The sequence below is a fragment of the Fusarium tjaetaba genome, assembly GCF_013396195.1.
Source record: "Fusarium tjaetaba strain NRRL 66243 chromosome Unknown NRRL66243_c0000041, whole genome shotgun sequence".
In the NCBI taxonomy this organism is placed as follows: domain Eukaryota; kingdom Fungi; phylum Ascomycota; class Sordariomycetes; order Hypocreales; family Nectriaceae; genus Fusarium; species Fusarium tjaetaba.
In genome coordinates this window covers 130,705-154,373 of record NW_023501237.1, presented here as the reverse complement: position 1 = coordinate 154,373, position 23,669 = coordinate 130,705, and the positions used below count along the sequence as shown (strand labels likewise).

The following is a 23,669-nucleotide window of genomic DNA, read 5'->3' as shown; positions in this document are numbered from 1 at the left end:
AGATTGTCAGATTGCACTATATATCAATAATCATTCCTTCATCGGTAGGATACAAAGACCCTTCGCTCTCAAGTCTCTGCAGCAAGTTTTCAAAGTCCGCCCAGTCACATCCAATCTCATCAGGTAGTATCGGCATATTGAATGGCTGGCCTGAGAATGGATCAAGTATGCTCTCGTCCATTGAGAAATGAGGAGGAAGTGCGGGATCGGACTGGCCAACGGCCTCTGTGAGTGTCTGTTGATCGGTCAAAGGTGTCACATTCTGATCAGACAAGCTTGTTGATGAGTTTAGCGCCGGCGTGTTGCGGTCGGTATCGGTTGGTGGTGGGTTAGGCTTCATAGCTTCTTGGACGACACGAAGAAGACCATTTAAAATAGTGTTCAGACGATCTTCTTCGCCGAGACCAACGCAGTAGCAGCGAACCAAGTCAGCAGCAGTTACTAGAAGCTGTCCAAATTAGCACGATGAAGTATTGCGGTACATGGTGCAACTCACACTTTGGTCGATCTTGGAAACACGCGAGTGCGGCTGTTTCAGAATATGAACAGCCAAGACATACATAGCATGAAGCAGCGGAAAATAAGCAGGTGCGAAAAGATGCGACGCCGAATCATCGTTATCAGCGAGAAGATGAATGATCTTTCGTGCGGAATTTGCAACCATCGATTGACCGTTGCGGATCTGGTATTCCCATGGTGTGTCTTTGGCGATGATCTCTACTGCCATGTGCAGAGCGTTTTTGCTGATCAGAAGAGAGTTGCGGTTCAGCATTATAAGACTTTGACACGTTAGCTTCAGGAAACTGGGTGGCTTTGGTGAACTTACGCGTTGTGGTAGTGCAGAGACACGAATGATGCGAGGCCCAGGTTTTCTGGGATGCGCATAAAATCCGACGTAGGTCTATCGCGTGTTAGCAACCAGATACCCCTGCATTGAGATGTCGTACCTTATACCGGTAGGGACACTATTAGCCCAGTTCGTCAGCATCAGAAACGCCTCTCCAGTACTAGTAACCTTCTCCTTAACCACCGCCTCAAGAGCCCTTCTACTAGCCCTCTCCTCAAGTTGTCTCGCCGTAGCGCAACGACGACTCATCTTGCTAAACACATTCGCCATCGATAACGCAATACGTGATGGCTCAAGGGTAGCAGACTTAACTACATCTAGTTCCAATGTGTCAAATGCATCATCCGAGATGGTTGATACATATCCAAGCTGGAATGAGAATAACTTCTCATAGCTGTATAGAGCCCACCACGCAGGATTCCAGGCGTCGAGATCCAGAGGTTTCTTCCTATTCTTTCCAGGTTTGTTGAGGCCGAGAGAGTGGGCGATAGAAAGGCAGATGCCGAGAGTTGTCCAGGCTGAAATGATTTCGTCGTTGAGGCGGAGACATACTGAGAATAGAAAGAGGACTTCAATTGTGTCGTATGATACGTTGCCGATGAGATATCCCAGTGCGTTTCGGGCTAGTGCAAGTGTTTCAGTCATGTAGGCCTTTCGCTCGGCATGTTGAAGAATACATCCGCCCGCAGCAAAGAGCAGATGACTTCTCAGCGCTGCAATGTCGACAGCATGCGATGCCAAGTTCCCTGGGTGAGACTGTACTACATCCGCACGCGCTTGGTCGAGCCTCACAACAGGGTAGAACGTATGTATCTCTCTCGCATACGCATCGAACAGAGTCTGGGGTACCCAAGTCTCCGGGGTGATCGGAATTCCGTGCTGTGGCTGAGATGCCGATTGCGGGTTCAGAGTAGACGGGGGATAGGAACCAAAATGGTAAGGGATGCTGAGCCGGAAACAAGCCAGGTCGAGCCATTCCGTCAGCACCTGGAAAGACGTGGTACCAGCGCTTTGTCGCCAGATCGGTAGCGGGTTGCTTATCGTATCTGTATGAGAAGAGTCTCTACTCTGCGACGGCCTCGGACTCTGTGACCTCGCGCGAATAGGCCCAGTAACAACCTCTATAGTCTGTGGCTCAGCAACAGAATGTCTCCTCTCCACTGCCCCAGCCTGCAATCCATACTCCGACGGACTCGCAGACGTAACAGACCCTCCATCCGTTGACTTGCCCGCCTCTCGTCTTTTAATCACCTTCCCCGGTCTGCGCCTATCTTCCGTAACGCAAGGTACTCCAGCCAGTATACAAGCCTGGCAAGAGGGCTGCTGCTCGTCGCAGCGCGTCTTGCGACTCCGACAGTAGTTGCATGCGAAATTGAGACGGCGCCGTTTGCTGGATCTGGGGATCCCGGGGCTGTCTTCGGTATCCATTGGTGAGGGCATGGGGGGGTCCGGAAACGTGGGGGAGGTGATGATTGGGTTGCCGGTAGATGAAGACGGGTTCCGGTGACAAGGGTTTGAAGGGTGATTCAAGATCTGGAGTTGGATGTGTTTGGGTGGTGAGATACCGAGCCGACGGCGGCGCAGACAGCGTATTTTAATAAACGATCGGTAAACTTTTCCCACTTCCCCGCATTCATTCCCCTCGGAGACTCGGCTCCACCCCCGCAAGTTAACCTCTCTCTTAGATCGCATCGCATACGAACCAATCGGAGTCTATGCGTTACGCTATCAGACTAACTTAGCACCAAGGTCCAGACCTGACTCCGACTCGAGGGCGAATTAATTGATATAAACCTCGTTTCGTCGCTGGTTAGACGTGGAATTTCAGAACTCATCCAGTTGACAAGGTGTAGTCATGGCTGAGCGACGCGATTCTTTCGGTATGAAACCTGACGTCGATGCTGTTGAGGATATCATCAAGACGCCTCATCATGAAGCCCACGATGCATCTGGTACGGTTAATCTGTATCAAGATGGAACGGTTGTTCTCGTCCCGACGCCTAGTCCTGACCCCAAAGGTAAACAACGACAAACCATTCCTTCTAATTATTTTAAACTCACGTTTTAATAGATCCTCTCAACTTGCCAGTCTGGCGAAAGTACATGATCATCCTCCTCGTCGGCTTCTACTCCGGTATCTCAGTCCTAGGAACTTCCGGCCTCGGCTCCGTCGCCCCAGAGCTCTACGCGCTCTATCGCAACGACAATGCCAAGCGGGTCAGCGACTTACTTACGTATCCCACTCTCTTCATGGGAATTGGTAATTTGCTCTCTATGCCTCTCGCCAACGCCATCGGCCGACGACCTGTATTTCTCTTCTCATTGCTCCTTCTGACGGTTTCTGGAATCTGGTGTGCTTGCTCAAAGTCGCTTACGAGCCATATAGCTGGGAGGAATATCTTCAGTCTTGCTGCTGGACAGAGTGAGGCTCTTGCACCGTTGATTGTGCAGGAGATTCACTTTCTTCATCAACATGGTGTTATGTTGTCTTACTTTGTCGGTGTTCAGAACACGCTTACTGCGGCTCTCTTTACCGCGACTACGTACATCGTTCCGTCGCTTGGATTGCCGTGGTGGTATGGTATCATGACCATCATCAACGGCTTCACGATGATCATGTCTATCTTGTTCCTCGCCGAGACTCGCTATGACCGACCCGAAGACGCGACTGGTAAGTCTTTTCCGCTCTCCTCATTTCTCAGTCCTAACCTTGAACAGAGGGTGCTGTCCATCTAAAGCTCGACAAGAACGGCAATGTAGCGCGTGAAGGAACAAACGAAGTCCTATACCAAGTCACAACTCGCAACGGCGTCGTTCTCCAACCCGAGAAGTTCGGCGAGAGAACATGGCGCGACGATATCAAGCTGTTCCACGGCAAGGCTGACTGGAGGAGCCTTGTTTCCTTCTACAAGGACGTTGGGCTGTCTCTCATCCTGCCGCCAATCTTCTGGATCTTTATCCTTAATGGTGCTTTTCTCGGTCTTTACATCTACCAAGCCTCAACCTTTGCTCAAATTCTAGTACAGCCGCCCTACAACTTTAACGGCAAGCTTCTTGGTTATGTGCAGCTTGTTCAGATCATTGATTGTTTGCTTGCTGTCCCACTGCTTGGATTTGGCTCGGATATCATCTGTAAGTTCATGAGTCGGAGGAATAAGGGTGTCTTCGAGGTAAATATTCCTTACCCGTTTCTCAAGATCGCATACTGACTGGTACAGCCTGAATATCGTCTTATTGTCTTGATCATTCCAGCAGCTTGTGCAATCATCTCAGCGATCGTCTATGGCCACGCAGCCGCCTCGCCCAACGATTATCACTGGATCGCCATCGTCGCTCCATATCATCTCGGCTTCTTCTCTTTCCTGGGTGCTAACTTGGTCGGAATCACTTTTGTCATGGACAGTTACCCCAACAAGTCTGGACCTCTTCTTCTAGTCGTTTGTGCTGGTCGAGGCTTTGTCTCATTCGGCTTGAGCTATGCGACTGTGCCTTCGATTGAGTCCCTTGGATATGACGGTGCTATGAACATCCTTGCTATTATTTGTGGTGTTCTGAGCGCCATGGGTATTGTTATGTACTTCATTGGAAAGCGTGTTCGTGAGTGGGCGCGTCGACGTATCTGGCCTAAGCATCACGAAGAGTAGGGCTCGGTGATGAACTAGGTCGCAGAGACTATTACGTTATGTATTGATGTCTATAACTCAGAGCACAATAGCAAATAGATCACTGGAACGAACGAAGCCAAAATTGTCGTATCTGCCTTTTAAACAGGGCGTCACCCTCCGCTGCTTATGAGGTCCCATAACTGCCTAATCGGGAAATATCAAGATTGGGATGGTGCTCAATTCGTCGCATTAATATCGTCCCGGCATGGTCATCGTCTTGCCACCACCTTCTACGCAAGTCGTCGGTATAAGATATTTGAACTGGCTATTGACTTTTCCTGCTGTTTCAGCATGGAGACCACTGACTGGATTGCCAATGGCATGACGTCTGTGCGTAACAAACTCATGCGCGACAGCCCTAATGGGATGATATGCTCTCCTCAGAGGCATGAACACCTCTGACGTTAAGCAAAAGTGTCAAAAACCTCTAATCTAAGATCCACTAAATGCATCCTAAAGTATACTAAATTTACCTAAATCTTTAAGTTCTTTAGGATAGCGGTCCTTGACTCATTGCGAGTTTAATTGCACCCTTATGCAAAACAGCTCGGTTAACGAATGCATTAACTTACAGGGATTAAATTCTACTTCTGGCTCTAGAAGGTATAAACTTTGCAATGCATTTATAGATAATGGTCAGTTTGCATAAATGACGGCCTGTCAAGGTTACATAGACTAAAACATCGAATGCCCGGCTAATGGACAGATGCAAGGTCTCATGAACATCTGTCCGGGTTCTTAAAGAGCTACCATCCCTGGTATCTGTTCTCCTTGCTTTTACCTCATGCGGTTTTGCTTCACACCCATCAGCCATTCGTTATACCCATCACGACCAATATAATACAACTAATAATCAAAATCCCTAATTCACCAATCGTTCAATGTTCTCTGCAATGGCCAAATCAAAATCCAAGACAGAGGCCTCGTCAGAGACCGACACCGCCCCCACAGAACCTACTCCCCGTCCCGTGAGCACCTGCGGCAGCGAACATCTCCTCATGACAACCCGCCGCCAAGCATCAGAGCAATACGCCAAAGCAGCCAAAGCCGAAAAGGCCTACCGCACCAAGAAGCGCGCTGCTCTCGCCCGCGCCAACTACAATGAGACCAAGACTCACTTCAAGGAAGCCTTCTCGCACCTCTGGCTCGCGTTGAAGGGCGTATTTCCAGCAATCAAGAACTCAAGATATCTTGTTGGTGAGAGGCGCGATAAGAGGAGGCAGGAGGCTGAGAAGAAGAAGAGGGAGAGGAATTTGGAGAGGAAGAAGAAGATTGAGGAGCAGCTGGCGAGGGAGGAGGCGGAGGCGGAGGATGATGGGAAGAAGGGGGATGATAAGACTGAAGAGTAGGGACTGCGCCTTTGATGAATCATGAGCTTATGCTTGTGATGATGGATTGTTGGTGTTTTGTGCGTTGTCTTTTGAGGGTGGCGTTTGTCTCTGGCTTGAGGCAACGATACCCATCTTTCACTCATTTGTTTCCTTTGTCTCGACGCAATATAGAGTATTGCTCTGCTTTATAACCAATGTTTAATTCATAAAGACATATTGTCCTAATACTACTGGAAGTTTCTACTCTTGAGCTTGCTGTCTAAGTAAAAGAGCAATCGTTGTGGCGGCCAGAGGAAATCTTGCGGGATCATTCGGTGAAGTCTTCAAGAGACACTGAGGCAGAGATATGAATCGTATGAGAATATACAGGTCCTCTGGAAGTGCCCGGGATGGAGGAAAATATTGTTGAGAAACACAGGCCTGGAACGTGTTTAGAACAGGACGTATCTCAGTAATTAAGTGGTTTGTGTAGATGGCTGAAGACATATAATGAGATGAAAAATCAGAGGTTTGGACAATAGATACGAAGCAAACGTTGCCTATCATGAAGTATATATCTTATCTTTCAGTTGACGAATTAAGAATGAAAGGAGGCCTGCTTGACATTTTGGGGGCTTTGGTTTGTGATGCGGCACAGGAACAGAGGCTTGGTTTTTCGATTTAGCTAAAAGATACGAGTAGTTAATTGCCGAGACTAGGCAAGCTTTACGCAATGCCAGTTGTGCTTTCTTGGCAGTCAGCCTAGGGTTGTATTGTCGGAGGTTCTCTTTTATAGGAACAAGATGATTAGCCAGTGACTATATAAGAACAAGGTGACTAATAATTCAGTTTCCACCCAATGAGATTTAGAGATCTAAAAAAAGATTCAGAAATACCACCTCTATTTTCGCTAGACCCAATCAGACTTGAATATCTGACGAGGAGACAATTAGGCGAATGGGACTGCCGAGTCTTATGCCCATTCTAGGTACGCTAGACCAGATCATAAGTACACTCAAGAGGACCCTGACGACAAAAGTCCCTAAAGTAAGGTAGCACTATATACCCAAAATGCTTCAAAATCCACTCTTGGCATTTAGGATAAAGGCTATTGCCTACAGATGTACAGAAAGCCTTGGCTGCCTTGGCTTGAATTAGGTAGTATGGCGGTGAGCTGAGTTAATTAAAGATTAGTATTTAAGTATATATAACTGCACAGCTTGTTGTCCATCACTCGGTATTCTAGCTCTACCAGGCAGACTCAGCACCAGTCCTTCCACTTACTTCTCCTTTAATATGCGTATCTCGGCTGTCTCCTTCCTTGCCCTGGTCACAGGCGCTCTGGCTGCTCCGGCTTCTGACAACAGTGGCTCTCTGGAGAAACGCTGCGAGTGGAACGATGGCCACGGACCCATTAGCTGGTATGAGCTCCCATACACCAGATATTAACTTCTTGAAGTGACTATTTCAGTATTGTCTTTGGCGCAGAGGGACGTGAGCGCTCAGAATTTATAATCAAGGGCAACAACTTTGAGCAGCGAGGCTTTCCAAGATGCGATCCCTGTACATGTTATCCATATACCAGTAGTCCCCGCCTGACTGACTCTTCTCTAGGGCAAGGCGGTAACTATCAGCCATTTTTTACCCCGCTGCCTTACGTGGTTATGGTAGTTCCTGGCAATACCTGCGAAACTAGATTGCCTGAGGCCTGGTGGGACGATCTGCATATTAAGTATTCCAGCACCTTCTTGAATGCACCTACAGACACCCGCTGCGGACCGGTCGAGAACGGTTGGGGCCGACGTTGTATCATTGCTCAGCGCCCTTGAATTGGAGTATGTAGGACCGCCAGTGATTGTCCATCAAAGTGTTTTGACTGGCCAGAGCCAGCGTTTGCCTTTTGCGCAGGCCCTTGGATTCACGCTATGAGAGACTTGGCTGAGTTTGACTTCCCTGGCGGCATTAATAGTGCTTTATGTACCTAGAAATACCACATATGACAGTTAACCCGTCCCCATTCCATGCAATAGCAGCTTCATGCATGTGACACAGAAGATCAATGATTTAGGTCCAGATCCGCTCCCTCCTTGACAGTGTTCCAATACTTCTCCGCACTCCGCTGTCGCAACGCCCGTCCCCATTTCATGACAGGGAAGATGGTCAGATTATGTGCCAGACCCGCGAACGCACCAAGGATGAAAGCATTCTGATAGCCAAGGTTGACAACCCAAGGAGTAACACTAAAAGCATTAGTAAGAATCCACGATCACTGAGTCTAGATTGCATGCTTACCCATACCCAATACCGAACGCCATCGTATTTCGAATAATGATCGCAGTGGCCAAGGCTTCACTTGCGAGATCGCGATAGCAATCGATGCAGTACGCAATGGAGATCTGCGAACCAGCTGTGGTGGTGAACGAGATGACACCCATGGCAAATACGATTGAGAACCAATGCGCCTCGTAGTAAGCTCCGACGCCGAACAAGATACATCCGAAGGGAATGAGGATGAGAGACGGAACGAATAGCCAGAGTCGGTGCTCAGCCTCCATGAAGCCCCCATTTCGTCGCGCCATCTGGATGATGAACTTGTCGCCAAAGATTCCAGTGTAGATGCAGCTAGTTTCTGTCAGCTTCTTTTCACTTTGTGAGACCCGTGTACTTGCGCAAGGGTTGTTCCAATGAGCGGAGCAATGAATGTCAGTCCGACGGTGGAGGTAGGCATGTTATAAGGCTTGTTCGACAGAACCATAGACTCAGTCGCGTTCAGGACAGACAGCCAGACGATGTTGCAACCGTAGATGAAACCAGCATATGAGATGATGGGAAACGCGAGGAGGAGAATCGGTCGGCTAATAAGCTTTATGAGCCTATTCTCACCCTTCATGTTCTTGCGCTCGATCGGTTTGAGACGGGAGATGCGGGATTTCTTGTTGAACTCGGTGTTGTCGGGATCAAAGGTCTCGTTGGGTGCGGTGACATTGGTAAGAGTGGTAGTCGCAACTTGATCCTGCTCGGCGTCGTGCTTCGTATCGAGACCGTCTTTTGTGTCGCGCTCAGTCGAGTTCTGATTAGCGCTTGATACAGTCTGTCCTTCGATGTGGTTACTTGCCATGTACTTCGCTCGATCGAACTTGGTCTCCTCCATAAAGAAGAAGATGATCAGTAGCAGGACGGCGCAAAAGATGGCGCACCAGTACTGATACCCTGTTAGTTCTATAGTTTATCAAGTGGGACTGGAGTATTTGCAAATACCCATTGGTATCCCTGCCCATCATTGATGAAACCCATGATAAGCGGCGCGATGCCGTTGCTGTAACCGAGTGCGAGAGCATACAGGGCGATGAACTTGCCCCGCTCGTGGGTAAAGAACTAGGTCGCGGCCCTTTAGTCTACCTTATCCTACGTGATAGGGTTATGTTAGCAGTGACTTACGACGTCTGAGACGGTAATCTCCGCCAAAGACTCAATAGGCGCACCGAATATGCCCTGCAAGATCTTGGTCGCGATCCATTCTCCATTTGATCGCACGTGAGGCTGCCAGACCATGACGCCCTAGTTTCATCAGCTTCAAAACCATCAGTTACACATAATGACTTACCAAGGTACCTAGTGTCGTCAACAAGTAAACGGGTCGCTTGCCGTACTGGATGGCGATGGCTTGCCAGATGATACATCCCCAGCCGAAGAAGAGGAACTACCAAAATGTCAGACTATCACCAAAAACATCAATAGAGATGTAGTTACCATATAGCCTGTACCAGAATTCAAATCACTATAGCTTAGACCAGTAGACTCCGACAGCGGTCCTAGAGTCGAATACAGTGCAGAAGAGCAGATGCCAATGACAAGCACATATCTACATCACGTCAGTGAACCCCAAAAAAAGGAGGGGAGGCATACGCTGCCATGCAAAACGCAGAGAGGTATTTCCTCCTCGGCGACCAGTTCAGCGGATCATCCGGATGAGCTGACGGAGCTGGCACAAGAACAATGTCGTGTTCTGCTCCTTTGGCGTGCTGTGAGTCCATACTTCCCTGGGCGTCGACCAAGTGGACCGTCCCGGGGATTGCCTCGATCTGATCTGCCATGTTGGCTGTGGTCTAATTCTGAGTGGGCATTATGGGTATGATCTAGGGGAAGAGGGGTGGAGTTAATATGATGGTATGTTTGTGGATTCTGTTGTCAGTTGGGGTTGCTGTCTGTTTTATATATGCTTGCGGTCACCTATCTCCCTAAGACTCTCGTGCAAAGGACACTAATTTCTGGTATCAGCGCCATACTTTCATAGCCCGCAAGACGTCTCTCAACCTTATCATTCTTGACGTCAATTTCTCCACCCCTCAAAGTGAAGCCGTTCATCCGAACGTTGTATCTGGGGTGGTGAAAAGCAGAAATATCCCGATTTGGATAATAGCTCCAGAAATTAGAGCACGACGCAATGCGGGGGCGGAGCCATCCTTATCGCTAGCAAACAGCCCGGCCACTTGGTATCCAGGGATATCATCATCCGTAATCATCTCCTCAATCTCGAAAGAACTGGCGTCTTGGCAAGAAATGAATACAATATCGCGGATAAGCAGAAAGAGAGAAATTGAGCCGCAGGGAGATAAGGATATTTCCTACTCCAGTTAAAGCAGTTTCGTTGGTGAACTGCCCAATATTCTTGTCCAACCAGATTACAAGAGTTTTCCAAGAGGCTCGGAATACTTCTCCGCATATCATATCCTTAGCTTATCACGACAGGCGCTAGAGCACGACTACTCGATCGGGAAATAAGAAACCCGCGAAGCCATGGATTGTCGGGGATTACGTTGCTCGTCAAAATGTTATATAGAGATGTATCAATTGGTGCGATAATGCCGTGCAATAACTTACTTGGAGGAAAAAGACCACCAAACATCTGAGCCATTCAACATTTACGAAAACCAATCGCCAACATGGTTGCTTCACAATATCCCGTCCGCCCTGCCCTTCGTCACGATGAAGAAGAAAACACCGGCTACGTAGACCCATGGGTAGTTTCCCCAGGTGAAACAGCGCACGTCAAGGTACCCAGCCTTATCCCCTCCCCTATAATCTCCCCACTAACAATCCAAGATCTCCTCTACCAAGCCCAAGCTCAAATATCAACTCGTCAGACTCCTTCAAGGCCTCGACATGCCCCATGCCCCAGCCCCCGCCAAAGAAATCATCGAGCATGGACCCAAGGGCGAGTTGACTGGTCGCTTTCAGGCGTCGCATCCTGGTTCATACGCTGTAGTTGATGCTTGGAAGAGAGAACCTCTATTAGACAAATCTGAAGGCGTTGAGATTGATTTTTATGTTCAGCCTTGGATGCTTGATGCTCCCCATCCCCAAGCTATTTTATCCAACCTTGACGCTGCGAAGAGCGCTGGTATAGCTGTTCTTCTTGATCGGGATAATCAGCTTGTTGTGTGGATCGGTACCTCCAATGGCGTTGAGGTCAAGAAGATCGCCTCTTCAGCACGTGAACGTCGATGGTTCCACGTTTGCATCACTATCAAACAGAAGGAGTTTCAGTTACAGCTCACCCACATTGCTTCTGGAAACGAAACCGCTCCTTCATCGACAACCGTTCAGACATCTCTTTCCAGCACTCCCGTTCTTGACTCTGGTAGCCCGATGTACTTTGCAGCTACCACAGCAGCCAGCCCAACATCAACTTCACAACTACCAGTCCACTTCTTCAACGGCCGCATCGAAGCTCCCCGCTTCAAGGCCTTGGGTCGAAAGAACTGGGACATTGCGCTTTACGACTTCTCTGTTGGGATTGACACAGATGAAATCTCTGATATTTCTGGCTCTGGTCTTGATGGCGTTCTTGTCAATGCGCCGACGCGGGCTATTCGTGGACAAGACTGGGATCACAAACTCATTGGTCTCGGCTGGAAAGAAGCGACGTATGGTTTCGGTGCTATTCACTTTCATGATGATGATCTTGATGACGCTGCGTGGGACACCGACTTTGAGTTCACTGTTCCTTCTAATCTGCGCTCTGGCGCTTATGCGATCGAAGTTCAGGATACGGAGTCAGATCTCAGAGACTCCATTGTTTTCTTCGTTCAGCCAAAGGAAGTTCGACCGCAAGCCAAGATTGCTTTTGTCTTTTCGACTTTTACGTACCTCGCGTATGCGAACGAGCATATGTACGATGAGACCAAGTCAACACACATCTCATTCCCCGAGGGTGTTCAGCTCGTCGCGTCTGATAACTATTACAAGATGGTGCGGCGCCATGATCTTGGTCTGGCTATCTACGACCTTCACAGCGATGGTTCAGGTGTGGTGTACAGTACCACCAAGCGACCGATTCTGAACGTGCGGCCGGATTATATCCATTGGGGCTTTCAGCGACCACGAGAGTTCTCAGCTGATCTACTAATGGTTGGATTTCTTGAGAAACATTTCGGCGATGGTTATGACATTCTCACAGACCATGATCTTCATCTCCGCGGCCGTGCTGCATTGTCTCAGTACGATGTTGTCATCTCTGGCTCTCATCCGGAATATCCTTCTGCTGAGTCTCTTGATGCTTATGAGGGACATTCCAAGAATGGAGGATCGCTGATTTATGCCGGCGGCAACGGATTCTATGTAAGTAACTCAATCGTGGAACTGGTACAGAGCCTGACGTGCTTTTAGTGGAAGTCGGTGACAGATCCCAAGAGACCCCATCGGATGGAAGTCCGACGCGCTGATGTCGGTGCCCGAACCCATGAAAACCCCCCAGGCGAGCGCCATCACGCACTAAATGGCCAACTCGGTGGCCTCTGGCGCTCAATCGGGCGCCCACCTAACGAGCTCTGGGGCATTGGCAGTTGCGCTTCGGGTAAAGGACCCGGTCGACCATTCATTCCAACCGACGAAGCCCTCAACAATCCTTCGCTGGAGTGGCTCTGGAAAGGTCTTGACGAAGAATCCCGAAAACTTCTTGGAACAAAGGGTCTTGCGGGAGGTGCAAGTGGCGATGAACTCGATCGTCTTGATGTCTCCATTGGTAGTCCCGCTAACGCGATCCTGCTTGCTCGAAGTGAGCGACACGATGATCATTTTATGCTGTTCAATGAGGAGCTCATATTCCCATGATCGGAACTCTTGGCTCAACTTCGCCGCTTGTGAGGAGCGACATGGTATACTATGAGACGAATGGAGGCGGTTCTGTTTTCAGTGTTGGTAGTATCAACTGGAATAACTCTATGGCTTGGGATGGGTATCAAAACGATGTCGCGCAGGTGACCGAGAATGTCATCCGAGAGTTCCTTGCCAGTGGTAAGAGGAGTGCATTGGCATGAAAACAATGAAGCGAAGCCGCAACAAAAGCAAGACTGCGTTTCGTTTGCTTCAAGCTTAAATTAACATATCTGTTTGCAGCATATTTACTTGAGATTATTGGTCAAATCTACAAAAACAGTCGCGCTTGACTGATTCCAAAGACGTTACTAATGACATGCAACGTCTCCACCGCCACAGTCTTATGACACGTCAAGCTCCATTTACAACTGAGCAGCATTTGTAATGGCCAGATGAGAGCAAACCCTCCAAGGACCCGTTGACTTCGCTGCGTGCTTGGTCGGCCTCTTGTATCAATTTGCTGAAGGTGAAATGGAACGCTCGCTACTATCTCCGAAACCATGCTGTTGATGATCTGCGCCGAGTTGGCTTTCAAGGCGTCCAAGTTCCGACTCGGTATAGATATCTGATGTGATTTTCCGTAGTCAACAAGGCTGATCATCATGCTGTGTAGTGTAATGCGTGAGACTCGCCAGTAGTTCCAAACCTTGGAGACTTGAATGTCGGAGTAGTAGCTTGCCTGCATCTCTTCACCGTTTGGTGTACGCAACTTTGTTTTCATTTGAACCCACCTTGGCTCGCAATGCGTCTGCCAATCCTCAATCCTCGCCTCTAGGCTAACAATGTCCTCAATTAGTTGGTCTAAAGAATGGATCAGGCTCGGGATTCCATGCATGCCATGTGTGAGGAGCCGGGTAGCGCGATTCCGTAGTCTTCCGACTTCAAGACTCAAAGCCGCCATCCTGGCTGCTGGTGTCTGGCAAGTCAGCATCCATAACCACTTGTGAATAGCCTCATCTCCAAGAGTGCCTTCATCCACAGTAAGCCCCTGCATGAGCCACGGCTGTGCCTGAATGACAACAGAATGCGCCAAGTCATGCGTGCGTCGTGTCCGGAACCCCTTCGCCTCGCGCATTTTTACTAGCTGCGCACATGCATTCAAATGCGACATGCTCGGGACACTGCTATGCCCGGCTAGATGATCCAGGACGTGCAGCAATAAAACACAGGCAAGCGTCTCGTCTTCCAGGCATTTCTCGGGGTGAGCTATTGAGCCGTTGATAGCCTGCAGTGCAGCTCCGTACGTGCGCCTAGCCTTCTGCAACATTCCGGTATCGTGGAACTGGTTGGCGGCCACAAAAAACGAAGCTGCGGAGATGGTGACTCTTATGCAACTATCGGGCGGTGCTTGGTAGTGAAGCTGCGGTAAGTGCGAGTACCAACCCACGGGCATCAAGATTTGATCGAAGAAGAACTGGGTCAAGGCCGTATCCCAAGACTGGGCAACAGATGGTGCTAATTGTAAGTCCAGGTTTTTGTTGGCGCTTCTGTTGCAGTCGAGATTCTTTTCCTCCGGAAGCGACGGGACAAGCTGAAGGCCGCGAGGGAGACGTTGATCAATTGCGGCAAAGTGTACTCTACATCCTATTAATCCCTCATCCATCTTGTATCAGTAAACGATGGGGCACTCACGCCTTTGCTGTCACCTTGCTAGTCTCATGGCGAAACCGAACATCCTGCGGTTGCGGGTAGCCAGGACAAGTCATGCCATACTTGACACATCTTTGGCACTGCGGCTTCGCCCTATCGCACTTTGATCTTTCAGCATTGAAAAGCAATAATTATGCGGTGGCAAACAAGATTTACAGACCTTGATTCTGCGACAACGGCATCTTTCGCAGCCCAAGTAGATCCCACCTGGATTCGGCATACTTGTGTCTAGCCGGGGTCAGTTTGTCACAGTTTCTCATACAACCTCCGGTGGCACCCGGATGCTACAGCCGACACGATGTGTAGTCAGCTCTGCTTTGTGATGGGGTAAGGCTTGTGAGTAATGGAGAAAAATCGAGCGAAAGGATGATTTGATGGTGTTGCCTTGGAACATTGCCAAAAGTGGCCATGCCAGGAGAGGCTAGCGTACCGAGCACTTCACTACATGCATAGCTCACTTGGCCTAGAAGCTACAGAATCACAACCTTCAACCGCATCAAGGATAATGCATTTGAGAAATCACTATGTTAGTCACACTGCCCCGCCCTAATAAAGGTATATATACCTTCCTGCGCCCCAGCAGTCTTCCAGCATGACAAGATTGTCTTTCTTAAGATCTTAAGCACTTCACAGTCAAATCCAGGTTGAGATCACAATGCAGAGAGCCGAGCCGTTTAAGATCGATCGTTGGAGTCAGTAATTCTAACTTGAAGTGGCTTTTTACCGACAGCTAACTAACTTTCCTTCCGGTTCTTAGTGGAGAAGTATGGGGTTCGTCAGCCCTTCATATACAAGACCACCCTCTATATATCTGAGACTAATGTGTATACTTATATAGCCAGGAGCGAAAGTTTGCCTCTATGGTAAGACTGCAAAGAGAATACAGTACCTGTGTAATACTGACGCGTATACGGACTTTTAGACTCATTCGTCTCTGCACTCTCACTGAACGAGTTGCAGGAACTGGCTCCAGATGCTAGCCATGCAACTCTGGATCCAAACCTGAAGCTTACCTACGGCACGCTGCAGGGTTCTTTGCGCCTTCGAGAGCGAATTGCCAAGATGCACTCCTCGCCCGAAGCCCCATTAACAGCTGCTAATGTGGTTATCACACCGGGTGCCATTATGGCAAACTATCTCGTTTTGGCTGCAATTTGTGGCCCTAATGACCATATAGTCTGCCAGTACCCCACATATGGGCAGCTATATCTTTTGCCAAGGTACAATGGAGTTGATGTTAGCCTGTGGGCTACGAATGAGAATGATAATTGGTCCTCTAATGTGGCAGAGCTTGCTAGTATGATTAAGCCTAATACGAAGGCTATTATTATCAAGTGAGGTCTCTTTATATCCATATTGTATACCAGGGTGGAACTGACAAGACAACAGCAACCCAAATAATCCTACCGGGGCTGTCATTTCTAAGGATAAACTGGAGGAGATCTTGGCCCTCGCCCGAGAGCGTGGCATTGTAGTCTTCTCTGATGAAGTTTACAGCCCTCTATTTCACACAAGCAACCGGCCGCCGCCTCTAATCTCTTTAGGCTATAGCCATGCCATCTCAACGGGTTCCGTCTCTAAAGCCCACGGCCTACCTGGGCTTAGAGTAGGCTGGGTAGTATCGCAAAATGCAGAAATCTTGCAGCGCATTACAACGCTCCGAGACTATACGACTACCAGCGTGTCGCAACTCGATGATACTGTTGCTGCATTTGCGTTGAGCGAGGAGGTACTACCCCGGTTAATGGAGCGAAATATGAAGACCTGCGCCGAAAGCATAGTCATACTCGACGAGTTCATTAAGCGCAATGCCTCGCGATGCCGATGGGCGAAGCCGGATGGGGCAGCGACGGCGTTTGTTCAAATCTTGAATGAGGACGGATCAGCGGCGGATGACGTCGCGTTCAGCAAAAAGTTAGCAGAGCAAGAAGGCATCGTCGTTCTACCCGGAGGACATTGTTTCGGTGAACCAGGAGTGAATGGTTTGAAAGGGTACATTAGACTTCCACTCGGCCAGCCAAGGCTATTGGACGCTGCATTGGAGACGCTAGAAAAGTTCTTCCATAAGCAGACACACTTCTAGTATCCATCTATTTACTGTACACTTATTTTATTCCACAATTCCTTCACTAAAAACGTCTCTCACCCACATTCCATCTCACTCAACCCCACTGTCGCTATGGACAACGACCTTCTCTGTATCCTTCCCAGCAGCCATCTCCTCAAAGTAAGACTCATCCTTCTTCTCACGGGTGACATACCCAGGCGGTTTCCACTTCGCGCTCTCCCATGCTTTAAGGTCAGGCAGGCAGTACATCCTGTCGATATGCTCAAGACTAAGAGTCTTTGACTCGTATAGAAAGAAGTATACGATGACAGTGCCAATCAGATTCATGCCAGCGAAAACGTAGCCAAAGGCGTAGGAGATACCAGCGTCGGCGAATGGAGTGAGGAAGCTGATTAGAACTGATGCATGTTAGTATTGACACACTAGGTTTATGAAGAGGCACTTACAATTTGCAAGCCAGTTGCTTGCCGTGGCCAGCGCAGCTTGTTTGGCACGAGTGCGCAAAGGAAAAACTTCGCCAACAACGACCCAGCCGAGTGGACCCCAACTGACAGCAAAAGAGGCGATGAACATGCAAGCGGAAATAATCATGACGATGCCGCTGGTACTGCTGCCCTCGGGGTTAATGGCTGTTCCGACAGAAGCAAAGATGAGAAGCCAAGCTGTCTGCCACAAACCGCCGATGATGAGGGGCCAGCGACGACCGAACTTTTCTGCGGAGTAGATACCGAAGAAGGTCATTCCGACGTTGATTGCGCCGAGGATTAGTTGGACGAGGATAGGGTCGTCAATGCCAGCCGACTCAAAGATGGTGGCTCCGTAGTACTGATGTCATGTTAGTCTTTGTTGCTCAGTGGCAGTGGCCAACTAACAAAGAAATAGTTTGCGCCAGTCCATTGCTGGAAAAACTGAACAGCCATACCCAGGAGTGTTCGGTACAGCACCTTCGGTCCCTTATTGCGCACACCAAAACATTCCAACCAACTTCCCTGCCCAACCTTTCGTTCCTCCTCAAGCAGAATCCTCATCTCTTGAATATTGTCCTCAACAACCGGGTTCTTCACATCACTCATCATCCCCCTCAATCTCGCAAGTGATGTCCTTACACCATCCCAATCCTCTCTCATGGCAAGCCATCTCGGTGACTCCGGACAAGCCAAGACCCCAAGGCCAAGAGGAATTGAGAAGGCCATCTCAATCGCGATGACGATTCGCCACGATGCATCGCTATCTTCAATCTCGCGTACGCCATAGTTGACGATGTTTGAGATGAGAATGCCGAAGCAGATCATAAGTTGATATGACGACACGACAGCGCCACGGATTTCTCGCGGTGCACACTCACTTTGGAACATTGGGACGCCGATAGACAGGGCGCCGACACCGAGACCGGCGATGAGACGGCCTATCATCATGTGAACCCATGAGTACATGGCAGTGATTTGAATGACGTTGCCGAGGAGGAAGATGACGACGAAGATGGTGAGACTCCATCTCCTGCCGTACCAATCTGCAGTGCTGAGTCGACGTTAATAGGCAATGTTGCTAATTGAGATAGAGACTTACTAGGATCCTGACAAGGCTCCAATGAGACATCCGATGCTCATAAGCGACACGAGGATACCTTGAATGGCGGGGACCCAGTATTTAGTGCCGTGATCGTCTGTCTGAGCGAAACGATCGACGTAGTCTCTGAATAAAAGCATAGCCGAGATTTGACCTGTTTCACGTCAGATTCAATAACTCCAAGAGGTTGAGGTGTCGCTCACCTGTATCGTAACCAAACAGAAAGCCTCCGAGAGAGGTGATGAGGGCCAAGACTAGAGCCTCAGCTCCGCAGGCTGCCCCGTTGACAGTAAAAGATCTAAACTTGTCAGCTTCATCTCAACTTCCGATATACCTGGAGATGGAGAATGACATACTTATTTCCAAGCATATTGCTAGTCAATGTCTTGTAAACCTAAAGCTCATTGATCTGCTTCTCTCCTTCACGACGGTCCCTATCCTCTATTTATTCCTCCCATCTTCGGCGGATCCTCCAAAAAGGAGTCCAAACTACAAGTCCCATGAGATTTTTCGAAACGACGACAACGCGATACCCAAATCTCCAATTTTGCTCAGCGATCCTATCGGGGAACAAGGCTAAATGGAACAACCTTCACTTTTAACCGTCAAGGTGAGGCTCCCCGGATATAACCAAAGGGCCGAATCCAGGGGTTTGGGGCCGAAGAGCGCCGGACCGGTGAGCATGGTCAGGGGAAGTTTATTCTCCGTGGGATGTGTGTGTTTAATGTGGAGAATCATGCGTGGGGACACCGCCGGACTTCCCCATGATAGGAGAGATGGGGTTGTGGGATGGGAAAAAGTTGGGGTGATTCAGTAACATGAGAGAAAAGACCGTGGTTTGCTGCTGCTGCCTGTTGTGCACCGCTTGTTTGCATGCTACACTATTAGGCCTTTGATGATATATGCGACATTTCGTGATTATCTGAGAGATACGGATAAATAGCACCTGACTTGCACAAAAATTGCAAATGAAAACATCAGCACAGACGAAATCTGCGGCAGTGAGGCCGGCATAACCAGTCTTGGCGTCCATCAGCTCGGGACAACAGCTATCAGCATCACCTGACTTCGGCAAAGATGCTGGATGGCATGGGACTTGCGGAGATTTATTTAAGTATTATGCTTGAAGTTAAATGATTCAGGTACGGAGTAAATTCTCGCGTCACGTTTTTTTGAAGTAACGTTTCACTACGCACTGAGCAACTGCTGCCTTGTACTCCTTGGGATGATTTGTTGGCGTGACAGCGCGAAATACCAGCTTGGGGCTGATACTCTGTATTACAGAGGAGTTTGTGTAATTGGGCGATTTCCAAGTGTGGAATTGCTAATGAATACCCTACGATGGATGCGTTGATGGACCCAGATTTCAGGCAATGAAACGAAATTTCCAATCTAGATCCGGAGTAGCAGGTGATAACTTTTACTGAAAACTGCGGACAATGATAGCACCAGCAATCTAGGATACCTACATGATCCAGGTAGGTAGAATATAATTTTGCAGAGTCTTAGAGAGTAGCCAGAGTATTGCACCTCACTATAACATTTTATCGTCTCTGAAATAAAGTACCTAAAGTCGAAATATTATCGAGCTCTAGGTTAGGTAAATCGGGCCATGCCTTTCACGAGAAGAGAGTTGACCCCACTAGAACTCAGACCCTTCTTTGATTGGATCAACAAAGCCCCATGTCCCACCAAAATCCAAGCGGGCTTTTGGGCAGACAAGCTATAAATAGATATGTCACGGGTCCAGATTCTGGAAATAACGAGAGAGCAATGACCCAACAGCTCGGGAATAACACGTGGAGCAGAGTCAATGAATCAACACCATCCAAACCTTGATTGTGTTTCCTCCTCCAAAAGTCAAAACTACAGAAGCTTTTTGTTGCGATATTCGGGCACAAACTGTATTTTAAAAATTGCAGTGCCTCGTTTGTTAAGCCTCGCGTTTACGATAGCTTACGTCATGTGCGCCAACTGCGATGACAACTCTAGGCATCCACGCCTCAATTGGAGTTGCCCATGAAACTTAACTCTCACCATTTATTCTCTCCTTCTCCAGCTCCTGGCACAATCTCAACTTTACATCATCATCTCATTTCGAAATGTCGGAACATCGCGAAATCCCCAAATTCACTGTCGATCTGTCTCTCCCTCCCGAGACCCGCTACGACCATATCGTCCCGCACTTCAAGACCGCCGTCGACTCGTGCGATTTACCGTCCCTGTTCTACGCCCTCCTCGATGAACTTGTCGGAAAATCCGCAGGCAAAATATTGGCTGCGATATCGCCGATGCTCATGCGACGCGTTCATTCAGACGAGGAAAATGCAGAATTGGTCGGTATCTCGAGAGCGATCGGCATTCCCATGCATATCCTCGTTGCCTTCAATGTCCTCTTGGACCTTTTGCTGGGATGCACGAGCGGCGGGGTACGAACACTTGATCCAGATTCTGGTGGGAAAGCGACGCGGATGCTTCATTTTCGGACTCTCGACTGGGACATGAATCAATTGAGGAATATTATCGTCGAGCTCGATTTCGTTCGTACGCCCGGAGGTCCGGTCATTGCGACTACGGTTGGGTATCTTGGGTACATTGGGGTCTTGACAGGTGTGCGAAAGGGCATGAGTTTGAGTTTGAACTTCAGACCGCACCATGCCAGGGATACTCTTCGGCAACGACTGTCTTACAGATACAACCAGGCAATGGTCGTTCTTGGGCAACGACAGTCCATCTCAAGCAGTCTGAGAGAGATTCTACTAGGCGACTCTACGATACCGGAGAAACAGTCCGACGAAGCGCACGAGACGGACAACACCAGACCTGATCTGCAGGACCAATATATCCAACAAGTCTTCTCGAAACTCTCGACATCCAGTTCGACCGCCGCATACCTCATTCTCTGCCAACCAGACCGTGTCTTAATCCTCGAGAAAGACAACCACAGCGCATCGATCCGCGAATCCGACACATTCCTCACCGCCTACAACCACGACGTCAAAGACGAAGACAACCCCGAACTTCTCCAACAAGCCGCAGCAGAGCTCGCAGCAGGCGTAGATGCAACGGGCATGGCAGACCTGGTAGCCTATTCACTTGAACGAAAGCACGATTTGGATAAGCTATGGGGGAAGTGTGTTCGGGCTTGTAGAAGACGGTACAAGCTGCGGAATGATGTTGTGACGAGGGAGGATGTTGTGAAGTTTTTGCAGAATGATATGATTCGGAATGAGGAGACGCATTATGCTGTCATTATGGATCCGAAGGAGGGGAAGGTTCTGTGGCGGAGTGCGTATGATTATGTCAGTGGGAGTGAAGACGGGAGTTCGGAGGGGACTTGATGCTTTCAAGATAGATGAGTGCGGCAGCTAGGGGAGGTCAGGGTTTGAGTTGAGCAACGCTCAAAGGGAAGGCAATATGAGACCGTACCTTTTGACAATGAGTTCACCCTGCATGGGCTAGTAAGTTGGGCTTCTAGAATTGATATGTTCAAGACTCTTAGACCAAGACAAATTTCAACGACAATGTCACAGATATCTGAGTGTGACCCTGAATACAGGACTGAGTCCTACAGGGATCTGAATAAGTGAGCGTAAGCCGCATTGAGGCAGCAAGCCAATAGGACAGAGGTTTAAACGAACAGGCCAATCACACAGGGAAATTCAACAGGGTCAGTATATGGAGACCAAGAGAACCAACCAATCATTTTAAAGCTATCTGGCGTAAAAGGCGCGGCATATACAGCATGATGATTTACAAAGGACATCTTGGCAAACCCCGAATGCGACTGCATATTCCTTCATTTACTAAAGAACACCGCTCGTACACGCAGGGGAGAATCTGATGTCAGCAGGACTGTATGAGCCCAGTCTGTTGCATATAACTTCCTATTTTGTTTAGAATAGGACCACGAATGGAATAAGTTGCGAAGGATAGACGCAAAAGACCGGAATATTACTGCATTCGGGATGAATACTGGCATTGCCTCCTGGTCATCATTGAAGATGGCCTGTGATGCAGGGGTTCACCACAGGGCGTAGGACTCAGCGGAAAACATTACTCAGGACATGTCGGCTTGTTCGGTACACTTCCGCTGGTGCAACTGCCGGCCGTAGATCACACCCAGTAGCTTTGGCATAGTGCCCAGCTGGAACTTTAGGATATACCTACTTCGCAACATTATTCGCCCATAACAGTTTGGTGCTTCAGAGCGATCAAATTGAGAACATGCTCGTATGACTGCGTTTACGAGACGAACATACGGGTGCCACAGCCTCGCAAATTTGTGGAGTTATGTAATAATGATCCTTCTTCAAAGTCTACTCGTTTACTAATCGTTGGGCTGAGCACTTACCACTGTCAGCTCAACGGCACGGTGACTTCATGGTCTGTGCAGTATTGACAAAGGGACTCGCCGCTTGGTCTCAAGGCTTGTAACTTCTGCATCACGGCCTGCTGATTCGACAATGGCAAGTCTTAAGACCCGCCTAAGAGACTTTCTGACATTATCTGACATGTAGACAAGGGTAACTGTCGCGGGGGCTGAGCCTCAGCCCTATCATAGCCCAGCTAGGCACGATATATACACCCCAGACACTTGATGATGATCGACAGAGTCTGCGAAGAGTTGAGGAAGTCTTTCTCCGGGTGATAGTATCCATGAAGCTGCATGAGAAGGAATGAACTTTGTTCTCGGGGCGAGATGAGAGCCCTTCCAGGGAATCGCCGAGAGAATGAAGCTCAAAATGAGTTGAAAAGGGACTTGAGTGAAGATAAAAAGGTCACGTCGCCCTGTTCAAAAAGTCCTTCATCACCATCTCTCTATCAACCTAACAACAACCCCAACACCAAACCACCTCACTCAAAATGAAGACCTCCACCATCCTCACCGCCCTCGGCAGCATCCTCGCCTTCAACACCCAAGCCGTCAACGCAGGCTGCTACTCCGGCGGCGACCCTTGGCCCAACAAAGACCAAGCAGCCCAGTTCGTCTGGGACGCCTGCTACGGTTCTCAGGGCATGTTCTCTGGGCAATTCCGGCCCGGACAGACCAAGTCCATGTGTCCCCGAAGTGGCCAGGTTGGCCTTCTCTTTGAGGTGCAGAACCAATGGGATCAGACGCTTGATCTTGGTAATGATGATTGTTATACGCGTCTTAAGAATGAGATTTATGGGTGTGATCGTGGTGGGGAGAGTACTGTTTCTAAGTGGCGCTTCCGGTGAGTTTGTATGATGTGGAGGGATAGGGAGAGTTGTGCTAATGTGTTTTGTAGTGCTGATCCTGGTAATTGTTAAATGGTGGGGGATTTATGTTTAGGACACCGAACAGGAGGAAATGGAGATTGAGATGGGGGAAGATCTAGTTGGAGGATTTCACTTCTATGACACTCGTTTTGAAGGATAAC

At 48.9% G+C, this 23,669-nt stretch overlaps 11 protein-coding genes across 11 annotated transcripts; 7 read left to right on the top strand and 4 right to left on the bottom strand.

Moving 5' to 3' along the window:
- Positions 1–16: 16 nt before the first annotated feature.
- FTJAE_2282 (oleate-activated transcription factor 1) lies at positions 17–2,275 on the bottom strand (the record flags this gene model as incomplete). The annotated part of the gene is made up of 4 exons (XM_037348460.1): positions 17–448; positions 497–779; positions 827–901; positions 948–2,275. 4 exons carry the CDS (start codon positions 2,273–2,275, stop codon positions 17–19), a joined length of 2,118 nt encoding a protein of 705 aa, XP_037210534.1.
- A 427-nt stretch (positions 2,276–2,702) lies between these two features.
- Positions 2,703–4,491, top strand: FTJAE_2281 (HOL1; the record flags this gene model as incomplete). The annotated part of the gene is made up of 4 exons (XM_037348459.1): positions 2,703–2,865; positions 2,919–3,518; positions 3,566–4,017; positions 4,066–4,491. 4 exons carry the CDS (start codon positions 2,703–2,705, stop codon positions 4,489–4,491), a joined length of 1,641 nt encoding a protein of 546 aa, XP_037210533.1.
- Positions 4,492–5,405: 914 nt separating this feature from the next.
- On the top strand, positions 5,406–5,861 carry FTJAE_2280 (uncharacterized protein; the record flags this gene model as incomplete). Its single annotated transcript, XM_037348458.1, has 1 exon — positions 5,406–5,861. The coding sequence occupies one exon, from the start codon at positions 5,406–5,408 to the stop codon at positions 5,859–5,861; it is 456 nt and encodes a 151-aa protein (XP_037210532.1).
- A 1,257-nt stretch (positions 5,862–7,118) lies between these two features.
- FTJAE_2279 (uncharacterized protein) lies at positions 7,119–7,651 on the top strand (the record flags this gene model as incomplete). The annotated part of the gene is made up of 3 exons (XM_037348456.1): positions 7,119–7,243; positions 7,294–7,385; positions 7,437–7,651. The coding sequence occupies 3 exons, from the start codon at positions 7,119–7,121 to the stop codon at positions 7,649–7,651; spliced, it is 432 nt and encodes a 143-aa protein (XP_037210531.1).
- Positions 7,652–7,878: 227 nt separating this feature from the next.
- FTJAE_2278 (HOL1 substrate-H+ antiporter) lies at positions 7,879–9,916 on the bottom strand (the record flags this gene model as incomplete). The annotated part of the gene is made up of 8 exons (XM_037348455.1): positions 7,879–8,062; positions 8,115–8,444; positions 8,570–9,024; positions 9,081–9,197; positions 9,261–9,380; positions 9,427–9,522; positions 9,573–9,684; positions 9,729–9,916. The coding sequence occupies 8 exons, from the start codon at positions 9,914–9,916 to the stop codon at positions 7,879–7,881; spliced, it is 1,602 nt and encodes a 533-aa protein (XP_037210530.1).
- Positions 9,917–10,765: 849 nt separating this feature from the next.
- FTJAE_2277 (large subunit of dimethylformamidase) lies at positions 10,766–13,141 on the top strand (the record flags this gene model as incomplete). Its single annotated transcript, XM_037348454.1, has 4 exons — positions 10,766–10,876; positions 10,926–12,443; positions 12,492–12,879; positions 12,921–13,141. The coding sequence occupies 4 exons, from the start codon at positions 10,766–10,768 to the stop codon at positions 13,139–13,141; spliced, it is 2,238 nt and encodes a 745-aa protein (XP_037210529.1).
- A 107-nt stretch (positions 13,142–13,248) lies between these two features.
- FTJAE_2276 (uncharacterized protein) lies at positions 13,249–14,583 on the bottom strand (the record flags this gene model as incomplete). The annotated part of the gene is made up of 1 exon (XM_037348453.1): positions 13,249–14,583. The coding sequence occupies one exon, from the start codon at positions 14,581–14,583 to the stop codon at positions 13,249–13,251; it is 1,335 nt and encodes a 444-aa protein (XP_037210528.1).
- Positions 14,584–15,285: 702 nt separating this feature from the next.
- FTJAE_2275 (aspartate aminotransferase) lies at positions 15,286–16,713 on the top strand (the record flags this gene model as incomplete). The annotated part of the gene is made up of 4 exons (XM_037348452.1): positions 15,286–15,326; positions 15,469–15,493; positions 15,591–15,964; positions 16,020–16,713. 4 exons carry the CDS (start codon positions 15,286–15,288, stop codon positions 16,711–16,713), a joined length of 1,134 nt encoding a protein of 377 aa, XP_037210527.1.
- Positions 16,714–16,788: 75 nt separating this feature from the next.
- FTJAE_2274 (low-affinity hexose transporter) lies at positions 16,789–18,634 on the bottom strand (the record flags this gene model as incomplete). The annotated part of the gene is made up of 6 exons (XM_037348451.1): positions 16,789–17,096; positions 17,145–17,523; positions 17,571–18,216; positions 18,265–18,418; positions 18,468–18,562; positions 18,621–18,634. 6 exons carry the CDS (start codon positions 18,632–18,634, stop codon positions 16,789–16,791), a joined length of 1,596 nt encoding a protein of 531 aa, XP_037210526.1.
- A 1,732-nt stretch (positions 18,635–20,366) lies between these two features.
- On the top strand, positions 20,367–21,605 carry FTJAE_2273 (uncharacterized protein; the record flags this gene model as incomplete). Its single annotated transcript, XM_037348450.1, has 1 exon — positions 20,367–21,605. The coding sequence occupies one exon, from the start codon at positions 20,367–20,369 to the stop codon at positions 21,603–21,605; it is 1,239 nt and encodes a 412-aa protein (XP_037210525.1).
- A 1,525-nt stretch (positions 21,606–23,130) lies between these two features.
- FTJAE_2272 (septin) lies at positions 23,131–23,559 on the top strand (the record flags this gene model as incomplete). Its single annotated transcript, XM_037348449.1, has 2 exons — positions 23,131–23,483; positions 23,538–23,559. 2 exons carry the CDS (start codon positions 23,131–23,133, stop codon positions 23,557–23,559), a joined length of 375 nt encoding a protein of 124 aa, XP_037210524.1.
- Positions 23,560–23,669: the final 110 nt, after the last annotated feature.